We start from the raw sequence: 24325 nt of genomic DNA, 5'->3' as shown, positions 1-24325 counted from the left end.
ATGATAGTCGGTCTATCAAAAAATTTTTCAGGCTGATTGATCTTTCCAGACCTGATATAACACATGCATGGAAAACTATATATGACTGCAGAGCTGGTTCCTCACCTCTCGCCATTCCTTGTCTGCAGTCCCTTGGATGTAGAGAATCACAACTGCAAGGACAGATGTTAAAATAATACATTAGTGAAAAGAGTGTACACATTTCAGCCCATTTCCAACACACGAATTTCCCTATGTAATTGAATTTCTCTTTTTTACAAATGTACATATACATTTGGTAATACCTTCCAAATCACACCCACAATGTACCTGAGAGACTTAATACTAAAATTTGTAGTAATAACATTGTAGTCCCTCTGAGTCTATTATTATTAGGGCAAAGCAGTTTGGGGACAGGCAATCTGAAATGGAGAAACAGGAAAATGCTTTATCTTCACTTCCACTTTCTCTACGCTCTAAATCTCCACCCAATCCCTCAATGTATAATTACAAATGCAATTTGTTCCTGTGTAGTGTTTCAAATTGAGAGTATGGAAATGTTACCCTCTTGGACTACAGCTCCCAGAATCCCAGTATTTCTACTCACACCAGAAGCGACTTGCAGTTTCTCAAGTTGCTCCTCACATTAAAACAGTCAGCAGTCTGAACAGTGTTGAGGTCAACTGCCCAATGATCCATCAGACTTCACGTATGTTTCAGTTCAATTATCAATTTTGATGTAAAGCTGCTTCCTATGTTTTCTAAGTGCATGGCACTGATTGGCTGTTACCTATGATATCACAGCCTCCTCCTCCTAGCAAATCTTTTCAAAGTGTTTTACAGAATCATAGAAAGCTAGAATTGGAAGATCCACAAGGGCCACTCAGTCCAATTCCATTCTGCCATGCAGGAAAACCCAATCAGACGGCCATCCCACCTCTGCTTAAAAACTTCCAGAGAAGGAGACTCCCCCACGCTCCAAGATAGTATATTCCACTGTCGAACAGCTCTTACATTCAGGAGGTTCCCCCCCCCCCAATGTTTAGATGGAATCTCTTTTCCTGCAGAAAACAAACTTGTTCCCTCCTCAATATGACATCTTTCCAAATATTTAAACATGGCAATCATGTTCCCTCTTAACTTTCTCTTCTCCAAGCTAACCATACTGAGCTTTGAAAGCTTCTCCTAATAGGGCTTGTGTTACAGATTTTACACATTACAAATCTGGCAAAAATGAATATTATACCTAGGGAAAAGTACACCCATCACTTCACCAACACATTTATATATACGTGTGTGTATATTCTACCTTTCTGCTAATATACTCTAGGTTGTCTACCATTTCCACTTAATCCGATTGATAGGGAGAACCACTGGTCCAAAGCATGCACTGAGATGTGTTGCTTTCATGGCTGGAATCACTGGGTTGCTATGAGTTTTCGGGGCTGTATGGCCATGTTCCACAAGCATTCTTGCCTGAGGTTTTGCCTATATCTATGGCAGGCATCCTCACAGGTTGTTTAGGTCTAGTTTCCAACAGACCTCAACAACCTCTGAGGATGCCTGCCATAGATGTGGGCAAAACGTGAGGAGAGAATGTTTCTGGAACATGGCCACACAGCCCCGAAAACTCACAGTAACTCATGCACTTAGAATTTCATGTCTTAGTGTGGTCGGACCCGGGCGACCATCTGCATCTAGTCTAATCTGACCTGCAGCGATGAGTTCCGCAGATCAGGAAGAGTCATGCTGAGATCAATTTGACTGTGCAAACATGCCCCAGCAACTGCTTTAAAATGTATCTTTTGCTTCCTCTCTGTGCCTTTCTAAGCCCTGGATTTTGTAACTATCTCAAATAAGAGCTATTTTGTATCCCCTATTGCATGTGCGCATTAATTCCCTCTGGCGGCTCTGCCCTCCCTCCCTTTCCTCCCTCGCTGGGCGAGTCACAGAACAACAGGCTACTTCCCAGCTTCTATTTCTGGCCATATCTCCTTTGTTTTGAACCCTAGCATGTTCATCTTTCATATTCCTTTCTAAAAACGCCTCACCGTCAAAAGGAGACCACCTGCTCGCAAATGGACACGGTTTTCAAAGGCAGATCAGCTGATTGTCAATCTGTCAAAAACTGTCAAAACGGAGTTCCCTTGCATTGCGGCGCGGTTTTCTCTGCAGGGACAGGCTTGCTGAAGTTCGGACTACATGCAGAGGCCACCCAGAGCCCCTGCCCCCATCCATGAACTACCCTCCCACTGACCTTTTGACCCAGTGGGGTTACTTCGCCCAGGACTGCCACAGACTTGGCTCCTTTTGGACTTTTATTCTATTTTATGAATTCCATACCAAAAGACTTGGGAAATAAAGATGAAATAATATTCCTATGTATGATTTGTGTATCCCGCGTGATCCTTTTTCCCCTTATTCCAATGAAATATGTTTTATATTAAAGATTGACCGAGACTTGACCTGGGAATTAAATGGACAAGTTGCAGCACACCTAGGAGGGGATAATCCCTTCCACCAGGAAACTGTCAGACACCCATTTCTTGCATGGACAATAGATTTGGTCTCCCCCCTTTCATTGAAAGTTGGAACAGCCCATTTAATGCAAAGGGTGACCATCTGGTTACAAAAAGTGTACAATGGCCTCGGCTGTCAAAAGGGACTGAACCTTTTTCAAAAACGAATACAGCCCATCTGATCACCGGAATCTGGCAAAGCCTGCCAGACCAAAATGTATATTTGCACCCCGAGAAACAGTTTAGAAATTCCTTCTGGACATTTACCCAATGACTCAATCATAATCCCTCATTAATCCCTGGCAAACCCATTGTTCCCAGATAAGCCCGCCTCCACATCCCTGATTGGTTGGGGGCACCGAGGCGTAGGGAGCCCCCTGATTGGACGAGGGTTCCCGCCGCCGTTTCAAGGGCCAATCAGCACACAGGAGGGCGGGAGGAATGAACGGCGCGGAATTCAAGTCGCGCCCCCATTGTCTATATTATAAAAGTTGTTAATCTGTAATGCATGTCAATGCGATTGCAGATGTCATCCTTTTCAGCTGAAACTGAATAAAACGACTCGGTATTCTTTCTTCAACATCCTGAGAGTGAGAAATTCTTTGGCTAAACCTTGATTGATCTATAGCGGCTCCCCCTCTTGCCAGGATCCTTGGACTCACGCCCGAGAGAGGAGCAGGGGATTCCCTTCAAGAAGGAAATCCCTAACTAAAAGAGCTTGATATCATTAGTAGGTCTGCAATATTTTGGTATAACATTTTGACTTCTATATGCCAGTTCCTCTCATAATGGGGACACAGCTTGCTTGAAACATGGGAGCACCACAGATGGCTCTACCAGTCTTTGAACCCCTGCTGATATATTGTATGTTAGTTGTTTAAATTGTGAAGTTGGGAAGAAGCCAAGCTCACACTGTGGGAGCAGAGACTACTGAAACTGTTTATATGCTATTGATTATTAATCAGCTACTGTAGTTGATCTACAATATCTTTAATCAGTTGACAGCTCAAGCTTTTATCTTCATGATGAAGGTTTTACAAACAATGTGGTTGCCAATTAAAATATAGATTGGCATACTCACTCCCTAAGATGTATTTTTTAAAGCAAAGGAGTCTGCAAAATCATGTACTAGGCACTAAAATGTACAACAGTGCAATCTAACAACATTCCCATCATCTATTACTATTTTAAAAGTATTTTATTAGCAATGCATTATAAATACATATAATCCGAGAGCATGTCAGAAACAATGAGAGCGGGGCCACTCAATCTAAATTTTTACTAAGCATGTCTTTAAAAGATTGGCATCTTATAATATATATATTATCAATCATACAATTTGTGTTAAGGTCTTTTCTCTCCAAGCTGAATTTCGTAGTATCATTATTTCCTCTGTTAATAATGTATGTGTGAGATGAGAGCCTTCTTTAACCAAGAGTCTATCTAGCCCTGCCTTCATCCGGTGGCCAATCTGTTGCATATGGGAAACCAGCAAGCTGGACATGGGGCCAACTCCACTTCACAATTCCCATCAACTGGTCTATAGCAGTGGTTCTCAACCTGTGTGCCCCCAGATGTTTTGACCTTCAACTCCCAGAAATCCTAATAGCTGGTAAACTGGCCAAAACACCTGGAGACTCACAGGTTGAGAACCATTGATCTATAGGACTGTATATCAGCAGCCTGTCAGTACAGCCCTTGGTTTTCATTGGTGATCTCCCATTTAAGTACTAAGCTTCCAAAATCAGTCAGAATTTGGTGCATTTAGGGTATTTTTTGGCATATTGTCTATGTTAGATAAAGGTAAAGGTTTTCCCCTGACATTAAGTCTAGTCGTGTCCGACTCTGGGGGTTGGTGGTCATCTCCATTTCTAAGCTGAAGAGCCGGCGTTGCCCATAGACACCTCCAAGGTCATGTGGCCGGCATGACTGCCAGAGCAGTACCTATTTATCTACTCACATTTGCACTTTTACTTGAGTAAATAGGGTAGTTGAAAATCGCAACGGGTTAAATCGCTAGCTGCTGGAAATCTGCTGACCAGGGGGTTGGCAGTTCGAAGACGAGAGTTGGGGTGAACTCCCACTGTCAGCCCTAGCTTTTGACAACCAAACAGTTTGAAAGCATGGAACGTGAGTGGATCAATAGGTACCACATTGGCAGGAAGGTAAAAGGTGCCCCGTGTAGACATGTCAGCAACACAATTGAATATGTCTATGCACAACAGGCTCCTTGGCATGGAAAAATGGAACAAGAGCACCTCCCCATGGCCAAAGTTGAGCAACGCCTTCAGACACCGGAAATGCCTTTACCTTTGTCAGTGTATTGTATGTTGTTGTTGTTCACCGTGTAAAAAGCATTGAATGTTTGCCTTATATATGTATACTGTAATCCACTCTGAGTCCCTCTGGGGAGATAAAGCAGAATATAAATCAAGTGGAGGCCCTAGATGATGTAGTAGATTAAACTGTTGAGCTGCTGAATGTGCTGACCGAAAGGTCGGTGGTTCAAATCCGGGGAGTGGAGTGAGCTCCTCCTGTTAGTCCCAGCTTCTGCCAACCTAACAGTTCGAAAACATGCAAATATAAGTAGATCAATAGGTACCACTCCAGCAGGAAGGTACAGTGCTTCATGCAGTCATGCAGGCTACATGACCTTGGAGGTGACTACGGACAACGCCGACTCTTCGGCTTAGAAATGGAGATGAGCACCAACCCCCAGAGTCAGACATGGCTAGACTCAATGTCAGGGGAGAACCTTTATCTTTACCTAAATAAAGTGTTTTATTATTATTATTACTATTACTATTATTATTATTATTATTATTGAACAACTTTCATAATGGAGTTTTACATCCCCTATAGTACCTTTAAGCACCACGTGGTAAAATTAATTTGTTTCCATGATGTTTTCAAAAATTTTAATTTTAGGGCTAAGACTCCTAGAACACCCCCCCCCCCCAAGCCAGCATGTCTAGTAGTCATGTTGGATTAGGGAGATTTGGAGTCCTGGGGGTGAACCTACATTGTAATGCTCAATGCTCAAAGCTATGGAATCCTAGGACTTGAAATTTTACAAATTATTTAGCCTTCTCTGCGAAAGAGTGCTGGTGCCTCACTAAACTACAAAACTCATAGTACTGAACTATGGTAGTTAAAGTGGTGTCACACTGCACTAATTATACAGTGCAGAGGCACCCCCATTCAAAATAACATTTCAGTCTTTGAATCCAATCCATTCCAACATGGCAATAGGTAGAAGAAGAAATCTGGGTTAGATTTTTCAAGCTTTCAGGGTTCGCAGTCCTATGGTATCAAAGCATTTAGAGTAGTTTTTCTTCCAGACCAGAACTGTTACAGCTCGCACTTGATAGGGAGCAGAGTCCCAGGTGTGTTGACCTGGAAGTCATTCTCACTGGTCTCAATGGGACTTCGTTCTAAGTGCATGTAAGTAAGTTTGCAGCCTTAAATTTGTAATGGTCCAAAGTGGGTTGCTTTGTTTAAAATGTTAAATGTAATTGCCTGCCCTGATTTAAAATCTCTGGGTGGCCTAAATGCAATGACATAGGTAGAAAATCCAATTAAACTATTAAAAACCCATTTGATATCCAATATGGCTTTTAAAAAGTACATAAACAAATTCTTCCAGAAGAAGCAAGTCTGGCCCATTTCCCGTTCTTCTTCCATTAGCAGCCTAAGACATCCTGTCACACTAGACATCATGGGCAATATAAAGGATGCCACAAGCTCTTCCCAACCCCAGCTATACATCAAACAGCCGTGGAAGAGGTTTAGTTACAGATGTTTATATTCCTAGTCCTGCCTCTGCTGCATAGCCAAGGAGTAAATAGAAGTATCGTTCTCAAGGTGTTTTCCACTTTCACCTCCAAAAGTCCCAGACTACATCTATATTTGCCATTTACATAGGAAATCGTAATGATGATGATACAAACTGCACAGCCTTGGTGTTCATTAAGAACTTTCTTCTGTGGGAATTTATTCTCTGGCTGCTACTGTTTCAAGATAGTGTCAAACAGTCAGTGTAGATGGGGCCACAGTCAACACAAAACATAGGGCTTCTAAGACCTTAATTCCCCAAATGTTTTGCACTTTCACTCCCAGACGACTGAGGATGCATCTACACCAGGCATGAGCTGGTAGGCTGTTAGGAACTGTGGGAAGTCCAAAACACCCGGAGGGCCCAAGTTTGCCCATGCCTGACCTACACTACACAAGTAATGCAGTTTGGCATCAGTTTACCTGCCATGACTCAGTGCTTTGGAATCCTGTGATTTGTAGTTTGGTGAGGCATCAGCACTATTTGGCAGAGATCATTAAAATCCTTGGAAAACTACAACTACCATGGTGCCATAGCATTGAGACATGGCAGTTAAAGTGGTCTTAAACTGCATTAACTCTATAGTGTAGATGCACCATCAGTCAGAATGAACAATCACCAAGGATGCTAAGAATTTAGCTGTTCAGATGTTTTTCACGCCCAGAAATCATAGAATCATAGAACAGTGGTTCTCAGCCTGAGAGTCCCCAGATGTTTTTGCCTTCAACTCCCAGAAATCCTAACAGTTGGTAAACAGGCTGGGATTTCTGGAAGTTGTACACCAAAACACCTGGGGAGAACCACTGTCATAGAATAATAGAGTTGGAAGAGACCACATAGGCCATCTAGTCCAACCTCCTGCCATGCAAGGAAAGCATAATCAAAGCACTCCCGACAGATGTCCATCCAGCCTCTATTTAAGTCCTAGTCATAACTAATAGTCAGGAATCCTATGAGATTACTTCATCAGATGTTTTGTACTTGATCTCTCAGAAGTCCTGGTCAGAATGACCAAAAGTCAGAGATCCTAAGAGTTGAAGGACACAACATCTGGAGGATCAAATGTTGAGCCCCACTGCTCTAGGTATGCATTTGGTGGGTGTTGTGAAAAGCTCCAAATGATGATGGCAGATAGATACGAATGTTCCACAGAATCCATTACAGCACGCTTCGAGCCAAACCTGATTCTTCATACCCTCCAAGATTTCCAAGCTGAAATCTGGGACACACGTGCACAGTTCCAGAGATGCAGGAATTTAAAAGAGCTCTCCTCAAAGAAAACTCCTCTGAATTAGCAGAAGTGTCCCCTTTCCCTGTTTTTACGAGATGTGTTTATAGATTTTGTTTCCGTACAGATGCAGTTTTGAGTCGCACAGCATAAGATGCTCCATTTCAAGGCGAGGAGAGGGTGCAGTGTAACAATTCTAGCACCCTGATCTGCTTAGTTCAAGGCCAACTCAGACATGAGGGCTTGTCAAAATGGAACACAGTCACAGATAGAGTTGAAAGAAACCCCAAGGGCCATTCAATCCAACCTCCTACTATGCAAAAACACACAATCAAGCCACTCCTGACAGATGGCCATCTAGCCTCTGCTTAAAGGAGACTCCATCACACTCAGATCTTACAATGAAGAGGTTTTTCCTAATGTCTTGGTAGTCTCTTTTCCTGGAGTTTTCATGTCCAAGTTTCTAGAACAGCAGAAAATAAGCCTGCTGCCTCCTCAATGTGATATCTTTTCAAGTATTTAAGCATGACTATCATATGTCCTCTTATCCTTTTCTTCTCTCCAAGCTAAACATACCCAGCTTTCTCAGCCGTTCCTCACAGGGCTTGGCTTCCAAACCTTTGATCATTTTGGTCACTGTTCTCTGGCTGTCAATATGCTTATCTTTCCAGTCTTTTGAACATTTTGGACATCCTCCTCTGAACACAGTTATGAGATGACAGAAAAGAAATGTAGTAAACATTATTCTGATTCAATCCATCTATAGTAGCTAATGTATACGTGCTTGTACTGCATCAGCCTTTTGCTCTGAGTAGGTCTGAAGCCCTTGAACATGGACTCCAGTACAGAATCCATCTCTCCAAGGAACCCTCTGTTGAATGACCAAGGGGTGAATGAACATAGGTATATCCAATTACCACCAGTCTCTGTGTCTCTTTGATGTGGTTTCAGCTTGACAATCTCCACACACAACATGTCTAGCTAAGCAGAAACTTTTTATGAAGAGTCTATGATGTTAGAAAATAGTAAAGGCCCAAAGGGGAATGGCTCCTGGGACTATGGGATGTTGCACACATGGATTATTTAACAGCATTGACAGATTTCAAAAAAGTTTTTTCTTCCCAAATACAAAATAGTTTTTAGTTATGAATTATATGAGGCAGCAAAAACTGCACAGTTTAGAACTTTTTTTACACTAAAAACATTTTTGTTTTAATTGTGTTATACCATATAATTCTGTTTTTAAAGGATGATGTCTGTTATTAATTTAATATGTTTGGTTTACTTTGTTCACTTTTATGGATTGTTTAGTTACTTGTGTTGATTCTATTTAAATTAGTGATTGGTTTATTGTTTTACTGTGGATTTATTTTGATTATTGTTGTGTTATGTTAGGATTTTCTTGTGTTAGGGAAAACTCCCCAAAACAGCACAGCATTCAAAAATGCAAAAGCAGGATACTTATGGTTGAGCATTCAGCTCGCAGCAAGCAGAGTGTGAAGTGCCATGTGACTGTAAAGAATTTAGAAATAGCTAGGTCCTCCAGTGTGATTCCATAGATTTGTGCTAGAAGGGATGCCTGATCTAAACTATACATTAATACAGTTTAACTCCACTTAAATTGTCATGGCTCAGTGCTATAAAATCATGGGAGTTGTAATTTGGTGAAGGCTTAGCTCTCTTTGGCAGACCAGGCTAAATAGCTTGTAAAACTATAGCTCCTATGATTCCATAGAATTGAGCCATGGCAGTCAAAATGGTGTTAAACCGTGTTAATTCTGCTGTGTAGATCACATGTGTCAAAAGCAAGGCCCATAGACCGAATCTGGCCCAACACATTATTTAATGTGGCCCATGAGTCTTTCAATTTCAGGGCAATATATGGTACTTACACTTATATAGTCTTACAATTACAAATGACCTTTGAAGGCAACCATAAGGTTGAAGTGGCTCTCGGGGAAAATGAGCCTGACAGATCTACCCTAACTTGAATCACAGCCCTGTTTCAACATTGCTTTACTACAAGCTATTTCCAGTGGGATAATGAATTATATGAACAGAAATATTGAGTAGCCATGGGGATCTCTCTTAGTCCTGTCATGGCAAATTTTTACATGGAAGGCTTTCAGAAACAAGTCCTGGAAACAGCACCAAAAAGTCCACTATATGGTTCCAATATGTGGACAACACTTTCACCATTTGGAGTTATGGAGAAAAAAACCCAAACAAGTTCCTGGACCACATCAAAAACATCCAATTTACCATGGAAAAAGAAAATGCAGGAAAATTGCCATTTCTAGATGTCCTAGTCATCTGCAAACCAAATCGCCAGTTGGGCCACACAGTTTACAGAAAACCTATGCACATGGATAGATACCTACATAAAAACTCCTATTATCACCCAGGTCAAGAAAGAAGCACAATTAAATCCCTGTTAGACTGTGCAAACAGGATCTGTGAACCCCACCTCCTCCAAGTTGGACTGAACCACCTAAACAGGGCTTTACAGGCCAATGGGTGCTCTAGACAGACATCAGAAGAGCTGCAAGACCAAGAACAAGCCACAGGAGCAAAGACAAAGATCCGCCTAAAGGAAACGTGTTGTTACCACACATCAAGGGAACCACTGACCTCATAGGGAAGCTGATGAAAAAAACACAATCTACAGATCCACAAAGAAAATTCCACAAATGCTATGTTTAGCAAAGGATAAGAAGGATCCTCGAACCACTGCAGGAGTCTACCGTATACCATGCAGCTGTGGACAGCACCCAGACACAAATCAAAAACATAAAAGGCACTGCAGACTAGCTCAACCAGAGAAGTAAGCTACAGCAGATCACTTGATGAACCAACCTAGACATAGAATATTATTTGCAAACACAGAAATTCTGGACCACTCTGACAACCACTACGTAAATCTACACAGAGAAGCCATTGAAATCCACAAGCATGTGGACAATTTCAACAGAAAGGAGGAAACCATGAAATTGAACAAAATCAGTATTAAAAACACTTGACTCAAGACAGTAAATAAGGAACACCACCCAGAAACATGAGAGAGCAAGCAACCGTGCCAGTTAACACCTCCAAAACAGGATGTTTCCAGGCTTCCTCTATGCAAATACCCTCACTGATTGACTTTACAGCTTCGCGGCTACTCAATACTATTCAAGCTTGCTAACTGCAACATTCACACTTACTTTAGACAGATAAGGGCTCTTCCTCCCATCCTGTACATTCCACAGATACATATACATTCCACTTGCTTCACTATCAACAGAACCTCTGAAGATGCCAGCCACAGATGCAGACAAAACGTCAGGAAAGAATGCTACTGGAACAAGGCCATACAATCCGAAAAACTGATAGAAACCCATTGATTCTGGCCACGAATGCCTTCAACAATACAATGCAAAAACAGTTTAAGTGGTTGAGGGGGAAAGGAAAAGGGCCTGAGGCTGTTAGAAATTGTGAGAGCTGAAATCCTAAACACCTGAAGGGCCGAAGTTGGCCCATGCCTGCTATATAGTTAGGGTCCATGCTATTTGAAGGACCACGTCTGTCTTTATGAGTCCATTAGAGCCTTTCTGGTGGCAACTGACAGCTATATGTCTATGTGTCTTACCCAACAGTTATTTAGTGGCACACATTCAAATTTTGCTTTTTAAACCAGAAGTACACTGAATTCCAATAAGATTGTCATACTCTGGAACAGACAACATGAGAGTTTTATTTCAGTTGACAAATGGGTTTTGCACCCACTTGATGTCCCTGCTGTTATCTGGCAAGTATCCCTCCTGTGAATTTTTTTAAATCGTTCAAATCTTTTTGAAAAGTCCCTGTCAGAGTATGAAGATTTTATTGAAATTCAATGTACTTCTGCTTTAAAAACAAAATTTGAATCTGTGCCAGTCAATGACTATTGGATAGGACTGGTTAATGTATAGCTGTCAGTAGCCAGAAACGCTATCCAAAGAATGCTCCTCTTCAAGTCCACCTATTGATGTGAATCAGACCTTTTAGTTTATGCTTATACCAAAAACAAATTTAGGAGTAAGTTGGATGCCATCCCAGATTTATTATTCAATAATAGGGCATAAAACCCAATCTCAAAACTATTTTAAGTACAAAAATGAAACAATTTCATTCATTATTTCAGGTATGAATCCAATATTTTTCTATACCAAAATAAATGTTGTGTTTATAGCTAATATTTCTGGTACCAAAATAAAGGTTTGTGGCTATATATTTAAAATGTTTTCTCTTTATTTCCAAATGTGATGCAGCGGGTTAAACTACTGAGCTGATGAACTTGCTAACCAAAAGGTCTGCGGTTTGAATCCAGGGAGCAGGGTGAGCTCCCGCTGTTAGCTCCAGCTACTGCTAACCTAGCAGTTCGAAAACATGCAAATGTGAGTAGATCAATAGGTACCGCTTCGGCGGGAAGGTAGCATTGTTCCATGCAGTCAGGACAGCCACATGACCTCGGAGATGTCTAGGGACAATGCTGGCTCTTCAGCTTAGACATTGAAATGAGCACAAATCCCCAGAGTTGGACACAACTAGACTTAATGTCAGGGGAAAATCTTTACCTTACCTACTACATTATACAAAATTCTCAGACAATAGGAGCAATACAAGCAGATGAAAGAAGGAAGAACTTCATGGGTTCACAATGATCATGGGAGAGTTAGGGTTCTGCAGGAAAAACAGGAATTGAGTTTGGGTTTTGTCAGTAAAAAAGGTTAGGAACAGCTGATCTAGATCAGGCATGGGTAAACTTTGGCCCTCCAGGTATTTTGGATGTCAACTCCCACAATTCCTAACAGCTTAATGGCTTAACCTGGAGGGCCGAAGTTTGCCAAGCCTGATCTAGAGGGTCAGTTATTAAGAACCTGTGCTCCAGATCACAGACTGAAAAATGCAAGTACCAATAATAGTTCTTTGATCCATCCATGAGCTATTGAAAGAGGAGCAATCTTTTGAGAATCTTTTGAGAATGTCATGGAGGCATTTCAGTGGGCAAAACCCACCTTTTTTAAAATGTGGAGATATATGGGAGGGTTACAATATGGGTGTCTATGGGTTAAAATATTGCTCACTGGTTGCATAGAGCTCAGTTTCCACAGTGCTAGGGCCCATTGAAATTACACTGAGCTCTTCCACACAGCCATATATATATAACCCAGAATATCAAGGTAGATAATCCTACAATCTGAATCCACACTGCCAAATATTCCAGTTCAAAGCAGATAATGTGGGATTTTATACAGCTGTGTGGAAGGGGTCAGAGTAATAGCACTGTGATTCTGTATTCACTGCACTTGCTGCATCTTGTGGAATCCTGGGATTTGTAGTTTGATAGGGCATGAGGCTCTCTGGGCTGAAAATTCTAAATGCCGCCTTGAGTCCCCTTGGATGAGAAAGGCGGGGTAAAAAATGCTGTAAATAAATGCCTGTGCCTAAACTGCAAATCCAAGCATTTCATAGGCTGCTGGTGAGGGAGGTAAAATTGTCTCTGTCCTGTGTGATTAATGTGCATTTTATAGAAATGCTTTGATATGTATTTTTATGGAATGGCATTTTAATATGTGTATTTGTAGAATTGTTATAGTATTTGTGTATTTTTGGCTGTGTTGTGACTTGCCTTGAGCTATGAAGAGAGACAGGTAAGAAATAAAATTATTATTATTATTATTATTATTATCAACACAACGACGTTGTATGGCACAGCAAACAAGATAGATATGCTGGATTTCGTTTCGCAAAACCACAAGTCGAACACTTCCCAAGTGTCTAGGACTGTGTGATGTATTTTCTGATGATGTGTGCAGATCCCAGTAGGGTGGCCTTTTGCAGTTGGCAGATGGTGATTTTGTCAATGTCTATTGTTTCCAAATGCCGGCTGAGATCTTTTGGCACAGCACCCAGTGTGCCCATCACCACCGGGACCACCTGTACTGGTTTCTGCCAGAGTCTTTGAAGTTCAATCTTGAGGTCCTGATAGCGGCTGAGTTTTTCCTGTTGTTTTTCATCTATGCGACTGTCACCTGGGATGGCAACATCAATGATCAAAACCTTGTTCTTTTCCACAACTGTGATGTCTGGTGTGTTGTGTTCCAGAACTTTGTCAGTCTGGATTCGGAAGTCCCACAGTATCTTTGCATGTTCATTTTCCAATACTTTTGCAGGTTTGTGATCCCACCAGTTCTTTGCTGCTGGGAGGTGGTACTTGAGGCATAAGTTCCAATGAATCATTTGGGCCACATAGTTGTGCCTCTGTTTGTAGTCTGTCTGTGCGATTTTCTTACAGCAGCTGAGGATATGATCAATGGTTTCGTCGGTTTCCTTGCACAGTCTGCATTTTGGGTCATCAGCTGATTTTTCAATCTTGGCCTTAATTGCATTTGTTCTGATGGCTTGCTCCTGGGCTGCAAGGATCAGGCCTTCTGTCTCCTTCTTCAGGGTCCCATTCGTGAGCCAGAGCCAGGTCTTCTCCTTATCAGCTTTTCCTTCAATTTTGTCAAGGAACTTTCCATGCAGTGTTTTGTTGTGCCAGCTGTCAGCTCTAGTTTGTAGTGCGGTTTTCTTGTACTGGTTTTTTGTCTGCTGTGTTTTGAGGAGTTTCTGATTTTTGACTTCAATCAAAGCAGGTTCTTCACTTTGCTTGACATATTCTGCCAGGGCATGTTCTTCTTCTTTGACTGCTTGCTTTACTTGCAAGAGTCCTCTGCCCCCTGATCTTCTAGGCAGATATAGCCGGTCAACATCACTGCGAGGGTGCAGTGAATGATGAATGGTCATGAGTTTTCTTGTTTTTCTGTCCAAATTGTCCAGTTCCACCTGTGTCCAATTTATAATGCCAGCAGTATATCTTATGACAGGTATGGCCCAGGTGTTTATGGCCTTGATGGTGTTGCCTCCATTGAGCTTGCTTTTGAGAATTTTTCTGACCCTTTGTGTGTATTCTTTGCTGACCACAGTCTTCACATGTTCATGCTTGATGTTGTCCAGCTGTAATATGCCCAGATATTTATAGGCCTCTGGCTGGTGACACTTTATTGTTTGGCCATTGGGCATATTTATGCCCTCACTTTCAATTATTTTTCCCTTCTTCAATGCCACTGTCGAACATTTGTCCAAACCAAACTCCATGTTGATATCAGTGCTAAAAATTCGGACAGTGTTGGTCAGAGACTGGATTTCAGTTTCCGTTTTCCCATATAGCTTCAGGTCATCCATGTACATCAAATGTGAAATTTTGTGAGAATTCTTAGATATTTGATAGCCGAGATTTGTTTTTTGTAAGATTGTTGACAGAGGGATCATGGCAATAATGAAAAGCAGAGGGGACAATGAATCTCCCTGGAAAATTCCTCTCCTGATGTTGACAAGTCCATAGCTTTCATTTCCAACAAACAGTTCAGTTTTCCAGTGCTCCATCATGTTTTCAATGAAGGTGCCAACTGTTTTACAAATCCCGATGGCGTCCAGGCACTTGATGATCCAGCTGTGTGGGAGTGAGTCAAAGGCCTTTTTGTAGTCAATCCACGTCATGTGAAGATTAGCTTTTCGGCTCTTACAGTTCTCCAGAATCATTTTGTCAATCAATAACTGGTCTTTTGTGCCCCTGCTTTTCCGTTTGTTGCCTTTCTGTTCATCTGGCAAGATGTTTTTTTCTTCAAGATAGTCTTGAATTCTGTCAGCTATGATGCCAGTCAGTAGTTTAAACATAGTGGGCAGACACGTTATTGGCCTGTAGTTTCCTGGTTCTGCTCCTTTTGCTGGATCCTTTTGTATCAGGTATGTTCTTCCAGTTGTTAGCCATTCACTGATACTTCCTTTCTGCAGCATCTCATTGAATTGTTGGGCCATTTTTCCATGTAAACTAATCAGATGTTTGAGCCAAAATCCATGAAGTTGATCACTACCAGGCGATGTCCAGTTCTTGACTTTTTGCACTCGTCTGCTGATCATTTCAGTTGTTATTTCCATCAGTTCCATTTTGTTCTGTGAGAATTTTCCTTCAAACTCCTTTATCCACCCAGCGTTTTTGTTGTAGTTTTTATTATTTTCCCAAAGTTCTTTCCAGAACTTTGTTGTTGCAGTTTTCTCTGGCTTTATGGTTACTGTGTCTGTTGTTTGGTTCAGACTCTGGTAGAACCGTCTTTGGTCTGATTGAAACAGTTGATTTTGTCTGTACTGGATGATTCTGGCTTCATACCTTTCAATTTTTCTGGCTGTTGCTGTAATTTGTTCTTTCACGATTTCCAAAGCTTCTTCAATTTTTCTGGTGTTCAGCCAGTACTTTCGGATCAGGTATTGCTTGATTTTGTCATTCTTCAGTTTCCCCTCTTTCATATTTTTCAGGTTACTTGCATCTGATCTAAGTTTCTTGATTTTCAACTCTAGCCTGACCTTCCACTTTGGTTTTCCAGTCGATTTTCTTTGGGGCTGCCTTGGTTGTAGGAGCCCAAGCTCTTCTGTTACTATCACTGCTGCACTGTAGGCAAACTGGTTTGTTTGTTCAATTGATGTTATTTGGACAGTGGAGAGTGCTGCATTCACATCTTTCATGAGAGGCGCCAGGTGTCTCTTGGGCACTGTTTTTAGAGTTGGGAGCCGCTTTCTTATTGCATTTGCTGCAGCATGAGCCATGATCTTATCCTTGAGCTCTTGTTGTCTTGCTGTCAAGGTTCCTGGTGGTTCAACAGATGTTTCAAGTGCTGGTTCCTCAAATTCTTGCAAAAGCGCCACACTTTCTTCTGGTTCAATCTGTTCCACCATTCCAAGTGTTGCTGGAGTCTCTGCTGCTGTCTGTGCTGTGGTCTGATGGTAATCTACTTTGCAAATTTTCTGGATTTCTTCGAGTTCAACTTCACTGAACACTTTGTTTCTGATTATGAATCTTCGTTGGTCAGCCAGTCGGGGTTCTGTTATCTGTGAGTCAGGGTACTCTTGTTTCCATAGCTGATGCATCCTTTTTTGGTAGCCACGCCTTTGAGGTTCAGATTTGTAGTAGCATTTCATAATTGTGCGGTTTTCTGGCATTGTATATTTTTGCTGCTTCTGTGACTGTTCATTTGGGTTTTGATGATTCCGTAGCCCACTTGTCGATGGATGTCCAGAATCAGCAGCATCCACCGCGGTCCTTTTTATCCTGGGCGACGACCGAGCCAGTATAGACTTCGTTTGGGTTTGTTTCTCCATAATGCTAATGGGTTAGGTGCTCTTGGTTGTGCTCCTCAGCTGAGGCCTCTCTGGCTTGGTTGGACCTGCCGGTAGTTATTATTATTATTTTATTATGACACAGCAAACAAGATAGATATGCTGGATTTCGTTTCACAAAATCATAAGTTGAAAACTTCCCAAGTGTCTAGGACTGTGTGATGTATTTTCGGATGATGCCTGCAGATCCCAGTAGGGTGGCCTTTTGCAGTTGGCAGATCGTAATTTTGTCAATGTCTATTGTTTCCAAATTATTATTATTATTATTATTATTATTATTATTATTATTATTATTATTATTATTCCTGTATGCTATTTATTCAACGGCTGTGGGTCTATGGACCGCAATAATGTTTTGTTGTTTGTGTGTATTCCTACATTACCGTTATTATGCTATATGACTGGCTTAGGGTCACATTAACTGAGGGGAAGAATAGCCTCCCTCTAGGGAATGTGTTTGCTCCATCAATGTTACATTTACACAAATGATCAGCCACTGCCAGAAGGGACAGAGAATTGTCAGCGGGGATGATGTGTAGCAGAGTGAAATCCAAAAATTCACCATCCCGGTTCACCTCCTTCTCTCCAGACTGTTTCCCCGTGTGGAAAAACAGCACTGGACAAACTCACTCCAGCAGACGAAGTCCAACTGTTGATTAACTTTATTTACATGATCTATTTACAGAACAGAGCAAATTCAGTCCTTTCCTCCATGAGTGCTTTCCGAAAGTTCTCATGCACACACACACTGCTCATTGCTCATCGCTGTTCTCCGCTCTACACAGGAAAAAAAACTCCCTCTACATTCCACAGGAACAAGATAGTAGGTCCCGGTCAAAACACACTTGACCCCATTGGTCCTGTGATACATCAATCATAGCAGATTCTCATTAACTCCATAATTGCTGAATCCAGATTGATTTTAACATTTCACAATACACAATACCCTGACAAGAATTTCATCTATGGTGACGATCATGCCATTACCGCCCAAGGAGGGAGCTATGAAATGGTTGAACAGAAGCTCTCCGAAGCTTTAGGTGCTCTTTAGGTGTCTATTACAGGGGAAACCATCTGATTCTTAATCCATCTAAAACACAGACATGTGCTTTTCAGATTAAGAACAGACAAGCATCTTGAGCTCTGATGATTACCTGGGAAGGAATCCCACTGAAGCATTGCAGCACACCAAAAAACTTGGGAGTTAGCCTGGACCTTGCTTTGACTTACAAGAAGCACTGCTTGACTATCAAGCAAAAAATGGGCGCTAGAAACAATATCATATGAAAGCTGACTGGCACAACTTGGGAATCACAACCAGGCACAGTGAAGACATCTGCCCTTGTATTTATTTATTTATTTATTGTATTTATATTCCACCCTTCTCACCCCGAAGGGGACTCAGGGCGGATCACATTGCACACATATAAGGCAAACATTCAATGCCATAACATAGAACAGAGACAGAGTCAAACGCAGGCACGGGCTGGCCTCGAACTCATGACCTCTTGGTCAGAGTGATTTGTTGCAGCTGGCTGCTAACCAGCCTGCGCCACAATCCGGCTACTCTCTGCTGAGTATGCATGCCCAGTGTGGAACACATCTCACCACATTAAAACAGTGTATGTGGGTCTTAATGAGACATGCCGCATTATCACAGGATGCCTAGACCCCACACCACTGGAGATATTCTGCTGTTTAGCTAGTATTGCACCACCTGGCATCTGCCGGGAAGTAGCAGCCAACAATGAAAGACCAAGACAGTGACATCTCTAACTCATCCTCTGTTGGATATCAGCCAGCATACCAATGCCTTAAATCAAGAAATAACTTTTAAAGATCTCCAGAAATACTCACAGGAACACCTCAGCAAGCGAGAGTCCAAAAGTGGCAGGCTAAAATCTGGAACCTCAAGCCTGGCTGAGACCAGATGAGCACACAGAAGCCTGGGCGACATGAAAGGCACAGAACAGATGCACTCTGGCACCACGAGATGCAGAGCCAATCTTCAGAAATGGGGCTACAAAGTGGAGTCCACGACATGCGAGTGTGGAGAAGAGCAAACCACAATCCACTTTACTACAATGCGTTCTGAACCCTGCCAAATACACAATGGAGGACCTCCTTGCAGTGACACCAGAGGCACTCCAAGTGGCCAGATTCTGGTCAAAGGACATTTAGTACAATGCCAAGTTTTTAACTTGGTTTGTGTTTCTAAATACATTACAACTGTACCCTCGGTTTCGCTTCTGATATGATAAGTAAATAAATAAATAAGAGGAAAAGAGTGTATTGACTACCAGCAGTGGAAATGAAGGTCTCTGGAGAAATAGATGAGGGCTTATTTGGTTTCTCTGTTCTGATTCTCTCTCCCTCTCTGTCTTTCTCTCTCTCTTTCTCTCTCTCTCTCTCTCGTTCTCGTTCTCCTTTTCCTTTGTCTATTATCCAGGCTTTCTCTCTTCCATTCATGAACTTTCTTTCGATCTGCAAGCACACACACACATTCACAAGCGCACTTTCACCTGCGAATCTTGCAAGCCAGCTTCCATCTGCTGTCCCTTCCTCCAGTTAAAGCTCACCTTGTAAGATTTCCATTTAATTTTGTGAAAAATGATTGAAAAATTAATGAGGAACCTTGGACACCGCGAAGACGAAGAAAATGATTATCACATCATCTTTTTTGGACTACAGCCCACTTCATTGGATGGAGAAAGCATTATCCAAAATTTCAGTTACACACTCAGTACTTCATGATCCAGTATCCACAGTTTCATTTATCCACATCTGACAAAATATGTTATCTCTAGGCATTTTATCAGGATGCATCAACACCAGGCATGGGCAAACTTCAGCCTTCCAGGTGTTTTAGACTTCAACTCCTACAATTCCTAACAGCCTCAGGTCCCTTCCTTTTAGGAAGGCCCCTTCCTCCCTATTAGGAATTGTGGGAGTTGACATCCAAAACACCTGAAGGGCCAAAGTTTGCCCATGCCTGGTTTAATATGTGCAATAAATTTTCTCTAATCTACATCTGATGAAATGGGCTATAGTTCAGAAATGCTCAAGCCGTAACTAAATTGTTGTCTCCTTAATATACAATAGGTTTTTAAAGGTAATTTTCATTTTCAAAAGATACATCATAATAGAATGCAACAGCAATAAAACCAAGAAAGATTTTGTGATATATAATACTACGGATACATTCTACCGTAGTAGCCAACCACAGTCTAAGACTTGCACAAAACACATACACTAAAACAAAATGCAAACCATACACATAAAACAAACAAGCAAACAGAAAAACAATTCGACAAACCTCACACTCACTACCTGCTGTTTTTTTAATATATCTCTTATTATTCTATTTTCTTAAAATCAAGGCTTCTTAAACTTTTTCCATTCACAATCCCTTTCCACCAGAGAATTGTTTACGTGACCACGGGTATATATGTGTATAATATGAAATAGGTATATAAACCAAGCATTCACTGATACTAAATCAGCATTTGGAAAGCTTGCTAAACAGGCTTAGAAATGGAGATGAGCATCAACCCCCAGAGTCAGACATGACTAGACTTAACGTCGGGGGAAACTTTTACCTTTACCTTACCTAAGTCAGGGGAGTTTTCAATTAAGTTTGCCTGTGGTTCCCTTTCACAGCTCAAAGTAGATTTGGGGCTAAATCTAGGACCCCAGGCATAGCCCTCCTGGGATGCATCTATACTGTAACATCAATGCAGTCTGACATCACTTTTAATTGCAATGGCTCCATACTATGTAATCCTAGGAGTTGTAGTTTGCTGAGGCACCAGCATTGTTTGACAGAGAAGGTTAAAAACCTTGTAAAATACTGTCCCCATGAATCAATAGCATTGAGCCATAGCAGTAAAAGTAATGTCAGACTGCATGAATTCCTGTGTAGACTCACCCACGGACTTTGGAATTGCCTAGGATGCACCTATACTCAGGCCTGTAGAGAGGGGGGGTGTGTGTTAGGGGTTCAACCCCCCCCCCCCCCCGAAATGTTTCAGATTTAAAAAAAACCTGGTTTACTCATGAATTTTAACTGGTTAACCAAATCCCCATGCTAAGTCTATGAGACATAAAACATTAAGAGTCCCTCCAGGCACTATCTCAAGCAGATATTGACAGGTCTGAACCCGGAGGGTGGGTGGGTCAGGGGTTCAACCTCCCTCGCCCCCCCCCCCCGAAATTTTCAAAACCCCTCCCGAAATTTTTTTCTGGCTACGGCCCTGCCTATACTGTAAGAATTTGTGCTCTTTAATAACACTTAGAATGTTATGATTCAATTTAAGAAATCTTGGGATTTGTAGTTTGGGGAGGCACCAGTCCTCTTTGGCAGAGAAGGCTAAAGAAATCATAGAACTACAACTCCCGGGTTTCCATAGCATTGAGCAAGGTAATTAAAGTGGTGTCAAGCTGCACTCATTCTACAGCAGGCATGGGCAAACTTGGGTCCTCCAGGTGTTTTGGACTTCAACTCCCACAATTTCTAACAGCCTCTCAGCTGTTAGAAATTGTGGGAGTTGAAGTCCAAAACACCTGGAAGGCCCAAGTTTGCCCATGCCTGTTCTATAGCATAGATTCACCCAAGGAAGCTGAGGCAGGATAAACTTCCTTGAGGGAGGAGTTACCTATTTCTTTTGGTTTACCTTTCAATTGCTGGAAGATCTGGTGTCTTAACACTTTGATTTTTAAAGAAACAATTCTAAGCAATCAGCAACTGCAATGCACATATTTTGGGGCCAAATTACAAAGAGTGGACTTTTTGCTGCTGCGCATTACATTGGCCAGAAAATATTTTTGGGGGGTTCAGGGTTTTGAAAATTGAAGTACGCATTATATTCGATGACGCACTATATTCAAGTTAAAATACTGATTAAACAGATGGCACAATAACAGACAAATTAATGTCACCTACTTTTATCGCCTTCTTTGGGCCTCTATATTCCACAGTGCCCTCTTCTCCCAACCCATGCCCCCATGTTTGCCAGTTTGGTAGACCACTTACTTGGATCAGACTTGGAGAAAGTGTCGAGGTCCAACAGATTCCTAAAGAGAGGAGAAAGACAGATACAGAGTGTTAAGTCAGAAAATAGAAAAAGATAGGAAAAAGGTGTTCGTGTAAAATGTACATACCTAGGATTTGTTAGAAAAGTAAAAAAGAGAAACTTTTCTTAGCTGTGAAGAAAAGAACAGAATCAAACAAATTCTTGATGTGGTTTAAATGGTAATACCATTTGAAGGGAATATAAAATAAACTATATGTACACATAATAAAAGTGAAAATATTTATGTGTATGTGTGGCTGGAGTGTCCACTTACACAGACAAGCTCCTGCCTCCACAAACAGCTATAGCTCCCACTACTCAGGAGACACCAATGGTCCTCCCTCCAATGACATTGCAAGTCATATGGGGACAAGAAACTGTCCCCATATGAAAGCCTTCACTTGGGTGATGGGCAGGATGGTGTTTGTGGAGGACATTGGCAGGGCTCTTGGACATGTTCATGGCATATTGAGTGCCATGAACATGTCCAAGAGACCTGCCAATGTCCTCCACAAACACCATCCTGCCCATCACCCATGTGAAGGCTTTCATATGGGGACAGTTTCTTCCTAGATTTTCTGTTTTTCCTCCACCACAGACATTCCAGTGTTTCTGACTCTCTCAATGGGTGTGGAATTTTTATGACCCTACCCACTGCCTCTCCCATAACCCTTTCCTATTCTTTTCTATGGCACACAGCAAGTAGAAGAACTGATAAGCAACTGAACATACTGGAGAGGTTTGGGGAGAAGTCACATGGTTTATATGATTTGTAGGAACTGGGATGTATAGTTCACCTGCAATTTAAGAGCACTCTGAACTCCACCAATGATGGACCTGGAGCTAACTCAGCACACAGAACCCCCATGACCAAGAAAAAATACTGGAGGTCTTTGGAGGGATTTATAGGAGTTGTATTTCACCTACATCCAGAGCGTACTATGAACACAACTTGGCATGCATACCTGATATTCGCATATTTGAATACTGGTGGGTTTTGAGGGGAGTTGGCCTGGACATTTTGGAGTTGCAGGTACTGTGATTTATAGTTCACCTGCATCAATGAGCACTCTGAACTCCACCAAAGATAGAATTGGACCAAACTTGGCACACAGAGACCCCATGACCAGCCAAAAATACTGGAGATCTTTGGGGAAAATTCACCTTGATTTGGGAGAGTTGTAGTTCACCTACATCCAGAGAACACTGTGAACCTAAACACCGATGGGTCTGGACCAAACTTGGCACACAGGGCTGATATGCCAAAATTCGATTGCTGGAGGGGTTTGGGGGGGGGGGGTGGCCTTCCTTTCTGGGAGTTGTAGTTCACCCACAACCAGGGAAACTGTGACTTCCACCGATGGTGGACCTGACCAAACTTGGCACCCAGAACCCCCATGACTGACTCAACCTACTGGAGAGGTTTGAGGGGACTGACTCACCATAGTGGGAGTAGTAGTTTACCCTACAGCCAGAGAGCACACTGAACCCCACCGATATACATCTAGAGCAAACTTGCCCAACATAACAAACTTTAAGTACTGATGGAGTTTCTCAGGGTTAACCTGGCATGATGTGAGTTGAAGTTCACCCACAACCTTATGCATTTAGTACAATTAAAATACTGACTTTTTCAAATAACCTGTGCAACGGCAGGTACCCAAGCTAGTAAGGAATAAAAACCATCACGTAGTGACTGTAAGATTTATAGAAAAGTCTTCTTGTTTGATTAGTTTGTGTTTATATGCATTAGGAGATGTGTGTTTTGTTTTTGTCTTTGCGCTTTGATGTACGTAAGTTTGTAATCAGTTGTAGTAGGTAGAATGTTGCGGTGTAGTTTTAGCCTTGTGTAACACACAAAAGACTTCCAACTTCATATTATTAATGCCTTCGTGCCTTTCCATTATGTCCTTTTTTCTCAAATAAAAAAATACTTAAAAAAAATTTTTTTTAATTCTCAAAGATTTATCTGACCAAAATGGGCAGTGGAGGATTCTGGGAGTTGGGAGTCCAAAAAAGTAACATTTCCAAACTCAAAGTCACCCTGACTCTTCTTAAGTTGCTCCAGTTCTTCAACCAAAGGCCTTTCTGTTGTGCGGTTTATTAATGTATACGAATTAAGACCATTAAAGGAAGCAATCAAATCCGCAGCGAAGAGTCCGCTTCGTACTGCAGATAAGAGGAAAGGGCAAACCCATCACTATTCCTCGCTCACCACAAAGTCCTTGGGGAGAATGTCTCTGCAGAGGTAGAGATGAGCAAGAATTTTGTGTGGTTCCTTTTTTTGCTAAAAGCATTGCAAACATTTTTTTTTTTTTTTAAAAATCATAGTTCATCAATTTGATGGGAAAATCTGATTTAAAGAGAGGGTGGGTAGGTGGGAATCCAAATGTTGGAGAAAGCAAGACAGAGAGATTTATCTATCCATGCAGAAGGCTTTGAATGCTTAGCTCTTAAGAGC

General features: G+C 41.7%; 1 protein-coding gene across 1 annotated transcript in view; it reads right to left on the bottom strand.

Annotated features, from left to right (window-relative positions):
- Positions 1-24325, bottom strand: part of cpne9 (copine family member 9) — a 103593-nt gene that overhangs the window by 50900 nt on the left and 28368 nt on the right. The window contains exons 2-3 of the mRNA XM_003217913.4: positions 21825-21865; positions 106-152 (exon numbers count right to left, since the gene is read on the bottom strand). Of these exons, the coding sequence (XP_003217961.3) occupies positions 106-152; positions 21825-21865 (88 nt within the window). The remainder of the gene's footprint in view (positions 1-105; positions 153-21824; positions 21866-24325) is intronic.

This window comes from Anolis carolinensis, chromosome 2, assembly GCF_035594765.1.
Source record: "Anolis carolinensis isolate JA03-04 chromosome 2, rAnoCar3.1.pri, whole genome shotgun sequence".
Classification (NCBI taxonomy): Eukaryota; Metazoa; Chordata; class Lepidosauria; order Squamata; family Dactyloidae; genus Anolis; species Anolis carolinensis.
The sequence above is the reverse complement of the archived record's forward strand: the minus strand, read 5'-3'. Positions and strand labels throughout refer to the sequence as shown.